Source organism: Rhinatrema bivittatum, chromosome 9 (genome assembly GCF_901001135.1).
Source record: "Rhinatrema bivittatum chromosome 9, aRhiBiv1.1, whole genome shotgun sequence".
NCBI lineage: Eukaryota > Metazoa > Chordata > Amphibia > Gymnophiona > Rhinatrematidae > Rhinatrema > Rhinatrema bivittatum.
This window is the reverse complement of record NC_042623.1, coordinates 162,670,177-162,681,935: the sequence shown is the minus strand read 5'-3', so window position 1 is coordinate 162,681,935 and position 11,759 is coordinate 162,670,177. Positions and strand designations below refer to the sequence as shown.

The 11,759-nt window shown below is 42.0% G+C and overlaps 1 protein-coding gene across 1 annotated transcript in view; it reads left to right on the top strand.

Moving 5' to 3' along the window:
* Nucleotides 1-4,241: 4,241 nt before the first annotated feature.
* PROC (protein C, inactivator of coagulation factors Va and VIIIa) overlaps nt 4,242-11,759 on the top strand; it is a 111,729-nt gene continuing 104,211 nt past the window's right edge. The window contains exons 1-3 of the mRNA XM_029617319.1: nt 4,242-5,612; nt 5,960-6,042; nt 6,575-6,735. Coding sequence (XP_029473179.1) covers nt 5,985-6,042; nt 6,575-6,735 — 219 coding nt within the window. The 5' untranslated portion in view covers nt 4,242-5,612; nt 5,960-5,984. The remainder of the gene's footprint in view (nt 5,613-5,959; nt 6,043-6,574; nt 6,736-11,759) is intronic.

Here is an 11,759-nt window from a genome sequence, read left to right as displayed (position 1 = left end):
CAATTCATTCAATTAGTTTTCTCCTTCATTTGTTTTACATATCCCCTGCATCCCCTCCTCATTGCTAGCTCTGTTCCCCTTATCAGCAAACTCATCTATATCCATGACTTTTTAATTTTCTTAGGAGTCTCTCATGGGAGACGTTGTCAAAAGCATTCTGAAGTTCCATATACCCAATATCCACCAGCTCACCTTTATCCCCATGTTTGTTAACCCCTTCAAAAAATTGTTGTAGATTGGTGAGGTAAGACTTCCCTTGTGTAAATCTATGTTGACTGTATCCCATTAAGCCATTTCTTTCTATAAGTTCTGTGATTTTGTTCTTTAGAATAGCTTCCACGATTTTTCATGGCACTGAATTTAGGTTCACCGATCTATAGTTTCTTTGATTACCCCTAGAGCCCTTTTTAAAGACTGGGATTACATTGACCACCCTCAAGTTTTCGAGTATAATGAACACATTTAATAATAGGTTACAAATTACTAGTAATAGATCTGCAATTTCATTTTTTAGTTCTTTCAGAACTTTGGGATGTATACCATCTAGTTCAAGTGATTTGCTACTCCTTATTTGTCAATCTGCACTATTACACCTTCCATGTTTATCATGATTTGTTTTAGTTCTTCTGAATCATCACCACTGAATACCATTTCAGGCAAGTGTATCTTCCCAACATCCTCATTAGCAAACACCAAAACAAAGAATTAATTTAGCATTTCCATGATGGCCTTATCTTCCCTAAATGCTCCTTCAACCACTCAGTCATCTAACGATTGAACAGACTCCCTCAGAGACTTCCTGCTTTGGTTATATTTTGAAATGTTTTAATGTGTTTTGCCTCTAAGGCCAGCTTCTTTTAAAATTCTCTCTTAGCCTGTCTTATCAATGTTTTATATCTAACTTGCCAATGTGTATGGTATTTCCTATTTTCTACGAATGGATCCTTTTTCTAATTTTTGAAAGAAGTCCTTTTTACTAAATTAGCCTCTTTCACCTCACCTTTTAACCATACTGTCAGTCATTAGGTTATCTTCCCACCTTCTTTAATGCATAGAATACATTGGGTCTGAGCTTCCATGAAGGTATTTTTAAACAATGTCCATGCCTGATGTACATTCTTAACCTTTGTACTGCAGCTGAACCTTTTAGTTTTTTCCTATTTTTCTCATTTTATCAAAGTCTCCCTGTGAGGGAGTACACTATAAATAAACTTCACTTTAGGAACAGCCAGAGTCTGCCTCCTTTTTCCTCTGGCTGTTTCCAAGCCCCTACCGCTCAAGTTACCATACTCCCTTTTGAAAGTTTAATGCTAGAGCTATAAATTTACTTAATGTCCTCCCTGCAGTCATTAAGTCAAATCTGATCACATTATAATCACTGTTGCTAAGCAACCCCATCACCATTATCTCTCACACCAAATCTTGCATTCCACTAATAATTAGATCTAAAATAGCTCCCCCTCTCATCAGTTCCTGAACCAACTGCTTGTAAAGGGGTAATTTATTCCATCTAGAAAATTTACTTCCCTAGTATGTCCTGATTTTAATTTACCCTGCCAATATTTGGGTAATTTGAAGTCTCCCAGTATTATTGTACTACCAAATGTGTTAGCTTCCCTGATTTCTCTTAGCTTTTTATCAGCCATCTGTTCATTTTGGCCAGATGGATGGTAGTATACCCCCACCAGTATACTCTTATCCTGTTGGACTCTATGCCATCCCTAATATAAAGCACCACCTTCCCCTACTGTTGATCCATCCTATCATTGTGATATAATTTGTACCCTGGTATAGCATTGTCCTATTGGTTATCCTCTTTCTACCAGGTCTCTAAGATGCCAATTATGTCTACCACTTCATTCAGTGCTATACATTTTAACTCTCCCATCTTACCTTTTTTACTTCTGTCATTAGCATTCACCGATATTCTGTCATTAGCATTCACCGATATTTTAAAGTATGCTTTTTGTTTGTATTAACAATCTGCTTATCAGTTGACAGGGGTTATTTGGAATCTTTTAACACAGTTTCTTCTTTACTTATAGACACATAGACTATTTTTACTTTTATTGGAACCTCTCTGTTGGGATGCCTTAACTCTCCTGCTTTATTAGTATTCTTGGAAGATATCTCCCTCCGAACCATGCACTGCTGAACAATTGTCAGCGTTCCCCCTTGTTTTAGTTTTAAAGCTGCTCTATCTCCTTTTTAGAGGTTAGCACCAGCAGTCTGGTTCTATTCTGGTTAAGATGAGGCCATCCTTTCAGAAAAGACTCCCCCCTTCTCCAAAATGTTACCCAATTCCTTAAAAAAGCTTCCCTGCACCATCATCTCTTCCATGCAGTGACACTCTAGAGCTCTGCTAGCCTCTGAGGGCCTGCTCATGGAACAGGGCACATTTCAGATAATGCTGACCTAGAGGTTCTGGATTTCAACTTTCTACCTAAGGGCCTCATTTACTAAGTATTTATTTATTTATTTATTTATTTATTTAACAAAGTTATAGCATGCTAATTTATTTATTTAAAAATTTTTATATACCGTTTTATAAAAGAGATTTTTGTCAAAACGGTTTACATAATGGAAATAAAATTAATCAAAAAAGTCAAATTAAAAATAAGTTAAAATATACAAAAATTAGTCAATAGCTAAGAAATTAGCTTAAAAAATAAATCAAATTAATTACTTAAAAACAAAATAATAAAAATATGTTGCCATGGATTTCATGTCAGGGGAAGGAAGGAAGGGAGGGGGGGAGGGGGGCTATGAAAAAATGGAATGTAGCTAGTAGGAGGAGAGTATGGGAATGGTAAAGGGAAAAGGAATGAGATGAATCTGGTGAATATGGAAATAGATGGATGAGCATTAAACTTGTTCTTGAGTGGATGTTTGAAATGCGAGTTGAAACAAATGTGTTTTGAGTGATTTTTTGAAATGAGACGGATTTGATATAGATCGGAGTGGGTTTGGGAGTGAATTCCAAAGGATGGGACCGGCTACTGAGAAAGCTCTCTTTCTGGTGACGTCTAATCTGGCTTGTTTAGGTGTTTAGTCCTTAGCAAATAACAAGATTACATACATAATGTAAACAAAGTTACATAAAGATAGCTAATAGTAAAATTAGGACAATAAGAATAACTAACAAACATAAATTAAAATATAAAATAAAGCACAATAAATAAACCAAAGACTGGAACATAATTTTAGTGCCTTATAGAAATCACTAGTCAGGAAATGCAGTGCATAGATGCAGAATGGGGAAAAAGCCTTAGTAAATCATGCCCTAAGAGCCTAAATTTGGCTTGCAGAATCTCCGCCCACCCCCCCCCCCCCCCCCTCAAACCTACTTTGTTGGTGCCCACATGTAACATGACAGCTGGCTCCTCTTCAGCACTGTCCATCTTTGCACCAGGCAAGAAAATTACCAAGCAATCCTCATGTCCACCAGCCATCCAACTATCTATATCCATAATAATTGAATCACCAACTATGATGGCATACTAACCCTTCCCTTAGTTTTTCCAGGTTAATATAATTTTTGTTCTTGTTGTAATAAACATTGATAAATTCCCAAGAAAACCAAAATAAAACTGAAAATGAAGGTCCCTAGCTAAAAGGTACATAGGTAAAATAAGGTACCTGCTATATTTGTTGGTTAAGTATGTATGCATTTAGCCACTATGCCCAGGGCAACATTCCAGTCCAGGGAACTAGACACCTAACTCCATGGTTAGGCATCCAGATTCCTTTGAAAATTGACCTCGTATTTACAGGAAATTTGTGAACACAGAAGCCATAAACATTTATTTATGTGGATTTAGTTCACGCCTTTTCATTGGTGGATCAGGTGAGTTACATTCAGGTAGAGTAGATATTTCCCTGTCCCTAGAGGTCTTACAATCTAAGGGCCTTATTCACTAAGAGCCGGATTTTAAAAAGGTTACGCGCGCTGGGCCTAAAGCCCCGGGATGCTTGTAAGTCCCGGGGCTTTACTAAAGGGGCGGGGACATAGGTAGGGCAGTCCGGGGACGTGGAAGGGGCAGGGTCAGAGGCTCAAGGCATAGCGGCCATTTGCTGCTGTGCTTGGGATCGTGCGCCGGCAGTTGGCCAGCGCGCACAACTTGCACCTGCCCAGAGGCAGGCGCAAAAGGTAAATTAAAATTTTTTGGGGGAGGTTAGAGTTGGTTCTAGGGGGAAGGGGTGGGGAAGGGAACGGGGGAAGACAGCACAACTTGATGCACGCAAAGTGCATAATCGTGCACCCCCTTGCGTGCGCAAGTTATCCATTTAAATGTTTAGTTTTGAATATTGACCTGAATAAAGGGGAAAAGCTTTAGTAAATGAGGCCCTAAGTTTGTACCTGAGACAGTGGAGGTTGAAAAGACTTCCTCAAGGTCATAAGGAGCATCAGTGGAAGAAGCATGACTTGAACCCTGCCTTCCCTACTTCTTCAAAAGGGAAAAAAATTATATACAGCGCAAGAGAGAGCAAACACGTTTTATAGGCTTTTAATGAAAAATGCCAAAAAAAGCACTTCTTTTTCTCCACAACAAAATATTTCACCCCATACCTAAAGATGGCTGTTTTCCCCAAAGGTTTAATGTTTGAGAATTAAAACAGGATTTAAAGCCCTACAAAGCCAGACATATATTTAAGAAAGTCTTCCTTTAAGAGATGGGAATGACTACCATCTTCTCCAGATATTTCATACACAGAATCAGCAGGTAGCTACAGAGCACTAGGAAGTGCTGTACTTCCTGCAGCACAATGACCCTCTGTACATTCCTATCACTTCCCGCAGCGCAATGACTGTCTCTACATTCCTATCACTTCCCGCAGCGCAATGACCGTGTCTACATTCCTATCACTTCCCGCAGCGCAATGACCGTCTCTACATTCCTATCACTTCCCGCAGAGCAATGACTGTCTCTACATTCCTATCAATTCCCGCAGCACAATGACTGTCTCTACATTCCTATCACTTCCCGCAGCTCAATGACTGTCTCTACATTCCTATCACTTCCCGCAGCGCAATGACTATCTCTACATTCCTATCACTTCCCGCAGCGCAATGACCGTGTCTACATTCCTATCACTTCCCGCAGCTCAATGACCGTCTCTACATTCCTATCACTTCCCGCAGCGCAATGACCGTCTCTACATTCCTATCACTTCCCGCAGCGCAATGACTGTCTCTACATTCCTATCACTTCCCGCAGCGCAATGACCGTCTGTACATTCCTATCACTGCATCATGATTCTCAGTTCTGTTTCTTCTCTGCAGAAATGTTCATGAGCTTTCTTGACGGTTACAAAAGCCCAAATATTTACACACATTTTTACTAATGGTCGGCAAGCTTGAACTCATCGTCTTTTCTGAAGGAGCATATGATACGGTTCCTCTTGGTTAGGTGGTTTCTCATGATATCTCTTACAGTTACTTTCTGAATTTTGGTTCTAAGGTTGCAGTATGTTTACCAAATGGAGGGGGGAGGGAGACAAACCATTAGAGCAAAGACTAAAAGTAAATATTTGAGGTTATGGATTAACCAGAATCCTCACAGATTCTAATGGTGGAAGAGACAAGAGCCGAATTTCAATTCACTATATCTGTAAGTAATTTAAAAAAATATCCTTTTCTGCTTCATTTAAACTAGTTATTGTGAGCAAAGCTTAAAGGGAGAAAGTTTCCCGTTATCAAGACTGTTTGTGGCCGTGTCATATGTGTTTCCTGTCACTAGTGATTCAGGTACATGGGAATGAATCACTATTCCAGGCAGCAGCAGCTTGACGTAAGAGAGAGAGAACCATAAGGCCTATTCCAGCGTAGGACCCAAACACCCTGCTCTGACCTCCCAGCTGCCCTCAGTTTGCAATGAATGTTGCTACAGTAGTGATGCATACATCGAATTTATTGGGAGTGGGGATTTTCACTGTTCTTTATTTTTATTCTTCGTAGGCATAGCTTCTGAAAAAAAAAAAAAATGTGGCGGCTTTTTATGTTGCTGATGTGTGCAGCCACCAGTGTACACAGCACTTCAGGTAAATTCCAGTGTCTGTATGTTGTACTTGAGAGGAGGTAACACACGAACATATATCCACAGCGCTTCTAATGAGAAGAGGCGTACATGCACGCAGCACAACAAGCAGTGACAGCACGTGGCAGCATTGCATAATACAGAGTCCACCATTTAAACTAGAGATTGAAGAGCTTCAGAACTCACCAGATCTTCCTCAGTAAGAGTTTTGGCAAAACAAATAAATGTAGCATAAGAATCTCAGTTCCCTTCTAGATTCTGGGCAGGCTGTGATACTTTTGTTCAGACAAAGCTAAGAACTGGCTAAAGAGGATGAGATGCATGAGCTTTGGAGGCCTCCTCAGTCCCTTTGCATCTTAAGAAGGGGCCCATGCGAATGCTCGTCCACAGCCTCATGTTTGCATAAGCCCTTGCATCTGATCCAATAACAGAAGCAATTAGGACTTTTCAGACTGTTTCACGGAACTCAAAATGCCTCTGAGCTCTTCCACATAGTTTTATCCATCGTTGTCTCCTCCCTTCTCTGTCTCTGTAAGTGTTTTATAGCAGCCAAGATGCAAATCGAGTGCTCAAGGTTCAGAAACGTGCCAATACCTTCCTGGAGGAGCTGAAGCCCGGCTCTCTGGAGCGGGAATGCGTGGAAGAAGTCTGCAACTTGGAGGAAGCCAGCGAAATCTTTGAAACCAGGGAAGCTACCGTAAGCAATTCCAAGTAATCTGATGCTTGAAATAAATATTCTGAGTGCAGCACAATTATGAACACATTCAAGCTGCAATAAACACCTTCCATCCTATTAATCAAGCCTATGGTTCCCTCGTATTGCTTAATCAGCAGGCCCAAACCTGCTTTCCAAGAGTCTGCCCGGGTAACGTCCTCCCCTGGGCTGAGAAGGGAATTTAAATTTGTAGTTATTTGGTCCTAACTATTTCTCACAACACCGGGGCCGGCTTTAGGCAAGTGCCTAGGCTGCCAAATTCTGAAGGTGCCAAAACCCTGGGTCTCCTCCTGCTATTTTTTTTATATCAGGCTGGGCGCCATAACCTTTTTATATCAGGTATGAGCGCCATAACCTTAAATCCAGCCCTGCATCGCACCTTTTACCATTGCATCCCAACAGGGTCAGGGCAAGCTTTGTGGCTGCCCTCTGTGACTTCAAAATTTGGAGCCCTCCCCATCCCAATCTTCATGGCCAACAGATTCAGATAAAATATATTGGCGAGACAATTTTATGTGCGCTGCCAAAGTAATATACAGAATGATGGCGCTTGATTTACTTCCCTCTTCCTCCCTCTTTTCCCGGCTGCCGATGCCTCCTGCCAGACCTACACCACAGCTAAGCGTATCTGCTCAGCTCCTCGAATGTACACTGGGCAATTGCAGGAGTGCCTGCCTGAATGCGAGGCCTCCCTGTGCTCACAGTCCCCTGAGGCAGTAATAGCCCCTGCATCTTCACTTTACTGTGAAAGTGTGCCCGGGAGAGGAAGGAGGAAGTGCCATGCTGCGGTCCACAACCTGGTCCATGGTTCCTCAGGATGGCAACGAGGGACAGAGAAAGGGGGAAGGGAGAGGAGGGGGCAGCAGAAGGAGATCTTAACATCCTTGCTGTTCGCCACTTGGGTCATTCCAGCTCTGAGAAGAAACTCTGTAATGCACATTTCAGGCAGCCCACGTTTTGAACAAGACAGAGACAGGGATGCAGAGGAGACAGAGGAGAGAAGCAAGTTACAGTGTGCACAACATGTCATCCCTCCCTCCCTCCCTCCCCCACACACACACTTACACACACATATATATGCAAAATTACAACAATGCATCAACATTAGAACACACCACTGACAGATATTACTGTTAGAATTTAAAAATACATATAATTTATTTATATTCTGCTTTTCAGCACTTCAAAGCAGATTACATTCAGGTACTATAGCTATTTCCCTATCCCCACAGGGCTTACAATCTAATTTTGTATCGGAGGCAACAGAGGTTAAAGTGACTTGCCCAAGGTCACAAGGAGCGACAGTGGGATTTGAACACTGGTTTTCCTGGAGTGTTGCCCACTGCTCTAAGCACTAGACTACTCCTCCACTCCCAATGGATAATATAATTAAAAACAATTGCAAAATCACATAGTCATAAGAACATGCCATACTGGGTCAGACCAAGGGTCCATCAAGCCCAGCATCCTGTTTCCAACAGTGGCCAATCCAGGCCATAAGAACCTGGCAAGTACCCAAAAACTAAGTCTATTCCATGTTACCGTTGCTAGTAATAGCAGTGGCTATTTTCTAATTCAACTTAATTAATAGCAGGTAATGGACTTCTCCTCCAAGAACTTATTCAATCCTTTTTTAAACACAGCTATACTAACTGTATAACAGACAACATCTTAATGGGCCTAGACAAAGGCCAATCCTTTCTACTGGCTCTACTTGACATATCAGCAGTGTTTGACACAGTGAACCATTCAATCCTCATCAACCGACTTTCGGAAATCGGCATCTCTGGCACCGCCCTCAACTGGTTTAAATCCTTCCTCAAGAATAGGATCTACAAGGTCAGAATAAATAACAAAGAATCCCACCCCATATCCTCTAATCACTGAGTTCCTCAGGGTTCGTCCCTCTCCCCTACACTGTTATATTTATCTGCTACCTCTCTGCCAGCTTCTAGAAAGTCTTAACTTGACACACTTCATTTACGCCGATGACGTGCAGATCTTGATCCCCATCACAGATCCTATATCCAACACCCTAAATTTCTGGAACAGCTGCCTTCGCTCCATAAATCTCCACCCCTCGAGCCTCAACCTTGTCCTCAACACTTCCAAAACAGAACTCCTCGTCATCTCTCCCAAAGACTGCAACCCTCTTGTCAGCAACGCCAACATATTGTCAGTGAACCAGGTGAGAGACCTCGGAGCTATTCTAGACTCCAGAATGAACTTCAAAAAGTTCATAAATAACACCACAAAAGAATGCTTCTATAAGCTACACGTCCTAAACAGCTCAGACCCCTCCAACACCATCACGACTACCGCTCAGTCTTGCAGGCCATACTGTTTTCAAAAATTGATTATTGTAACGTGTTACTCCTCGGCCTTACCGCCTCCACCACAAAACCACTACAGATGCTCCAAAATGCCGCAGCTAGGATCCTAACCAACTCAAGGCGTAGAGACCATATCACACCTATCCTCAGAAATCTACACTGGCTCCCCATCAACTGTAGAATCCTGTTTAAGACCTTGACCATTATCCACTAAACCATCTACCATCAATCCACACTCCAACTCAACATTCCACTCAACCTCCATACCTCTACAAGATCTATCAGAACGGCATATAAAAGATCTCTCCAGGTCCCACCCACTAAATCCACAGCTCACCCCTCCATTCGGAAACATGCTCTGTCCACTGCAGGACCCTCTCAATGGAATTCATTACCACCAGAGATCCACCAGGAACAATGCCCTTTCATCTTCAGAAAGAAACTGAAAACCTGGCTTTTCATACAAGCCTTCCCTTGATTGGCCACTTCACAGTAATGGACTGGTCACAATTTTTCCTCTCATATTCTGCGGTCTTTCTCCTCCCCCCCCCCCCACCCCAGTCTCTTCTCCTTTCTCCTTTATTTCGCCGCCCCGGACAGATGCCACCTAACCTGAAAAACTGTTTTGCCTGAGAACTACTCTGTCTGAGTATCTACAAGGTCTTTCGCCTAGTTACTAGTAAACATTGTTTGTTACCTAATCTACTTTACTTTATAGTAACGTTATGTTAAGCTAACTCTTTCTCTCTCTTAGTTGTCCCGAATGCATCACCCTGTTTTTTGTAACTTTCTACTATATAACTGGTTATCCCTGTTTTGCTGTAAACTGGTACGATAAGATATTTATCTTGAGTATCACTATATTAAAAGATTTTAAAATAATAAATAAATAAATAACTGCACTAACCACATCCTCTGGCAACAAATTCCAGAGTTTAATTGTGTGTTGAGTGAAAAAGAACTTTCTCCAATTAGTTTAAATGTGCCACATGCTAACTTCATGGAGTGCCCCCTAGTCTTTCTATGATCTGAAATACTAAATAACCTCTCATGATTTTAAACACCTCTATCATATCCCCCTCAGCCGTCTCTTCTCCAAGCTGAAAAGTCCAAACCTCTTTAGTCTTTCCTCATAGGGGAGCTGTTCCATTCCTCTTATCATTTTGGTCGTCCTTCTCTGTACCTTCTCCATCGCAATTATATTTTTTTTGAGATGCAGCGACCAGAATTGTACACAGTATTCAAGGTGGGGTCTCACCATGGAGCGATACAGAGGCATTATGACATTTTCCATTTTATTCACCATTCCCTTCCTAATAATTCCCAAGATTCTGTTTGCTTTTTTGACTGCTGCAGCACACTGAACAGACGATTTCAATGTGTTATCCACTATGACGCCTAGATCTCTTCCTTGGGTGGTAGCACCTAAGATGGAACCTAACATACAAGCAGGTACAGTACAGTGCGCTCCGGCACTTATGCAGTAAGGGGTAATAGCGTGTCGAAAACGCGCGTCCAACCCCCCCCCCCCCCGAACCTAATAGCGCCCGCAACATGCAAATGCATGTTGATGGCCCTATTAGGTATTCCCGCGCAGTGCAGAAAGCAAAATGTGCAGCCAAGCCGCACATTTTACTTTCAGAAATTAGCGCCTACCCAAAGGTAGGCGTTAATTTCTCTGGGCACCGGGAAAGTGCACAGAAAAGCAGTAAAAACTGCATTTCTGTGCACCCTCTGACTTAATATCATGGCGATATTAAGTCGGAGGTCCCGAAAGTTAAAAAAAAGTTTAAAAAATTTGAAATTGGCTTGCGGGTTGAAAACCGGACGCTCAATTTTGCTGGCATCCGGTTTCCGAACCCATGGCTGTCAGCGGGTTTGACAACCGACGTCGGCAAAATTGAGCGTTGGCTGTCAAACCCGCTGACAGCCGCCGCTCCTGTCCAAAAAGAGGTGCTAGGGACGTGCTAGTGTCCCCTAGCGCCTCTTTTTGCCGCGGGCCCTCATTTAAATACAGAATCACGCGCACAGGAGAGTGGCCTGTGTGCACGCCAGGAAAGCGGGCATTCGCCCACTCTCCTGTGACTTTTACTGTATCGGCCCGATTGTGTAACTATAGCATGGGTTATTTTTCCCTATATGCATCACCTTGCACTTATCCACATTAAATTTCATCTGTCATTTGGATACCCAATTTTCCAGTTTCACAAGGTCTTCCTGCAATTTATCACAATCTGCTTGTGATTTAACTACTCTGAACAATTTTGTATAATCTGCAAATTTGATTACCTCACTTGTTGTATTTCTTTCCAGATCATTTATAAATATATTGAAAAGTAAGTGTCCCAATACAGATCCCTGAGGCACTCCACTGCCCTCTCCCTTCCACTGGGAAAATTGTCCATGTAATCCTACTCTCTGTTTCCTGTCTTTTAGCCAGTTTGTAATCCACGAAAGGACATCACCACCTATCCCATGACTTTTTACTTTTCCTAGAAGGTACAGAGAAGGGCTACCAAAATGATAAGGGGAATGAAACAGCTCCCCTATGTGGAAAGAGTAAAGAGGTTAAGACATTTCAGCTTGGAGAAGAGACGGCTGAGGGGGGATATGATAGAGGTGTTTAAAATCATGAGAGGTCTAGAACGGGTAGATGTGAATCAGTTATTTACT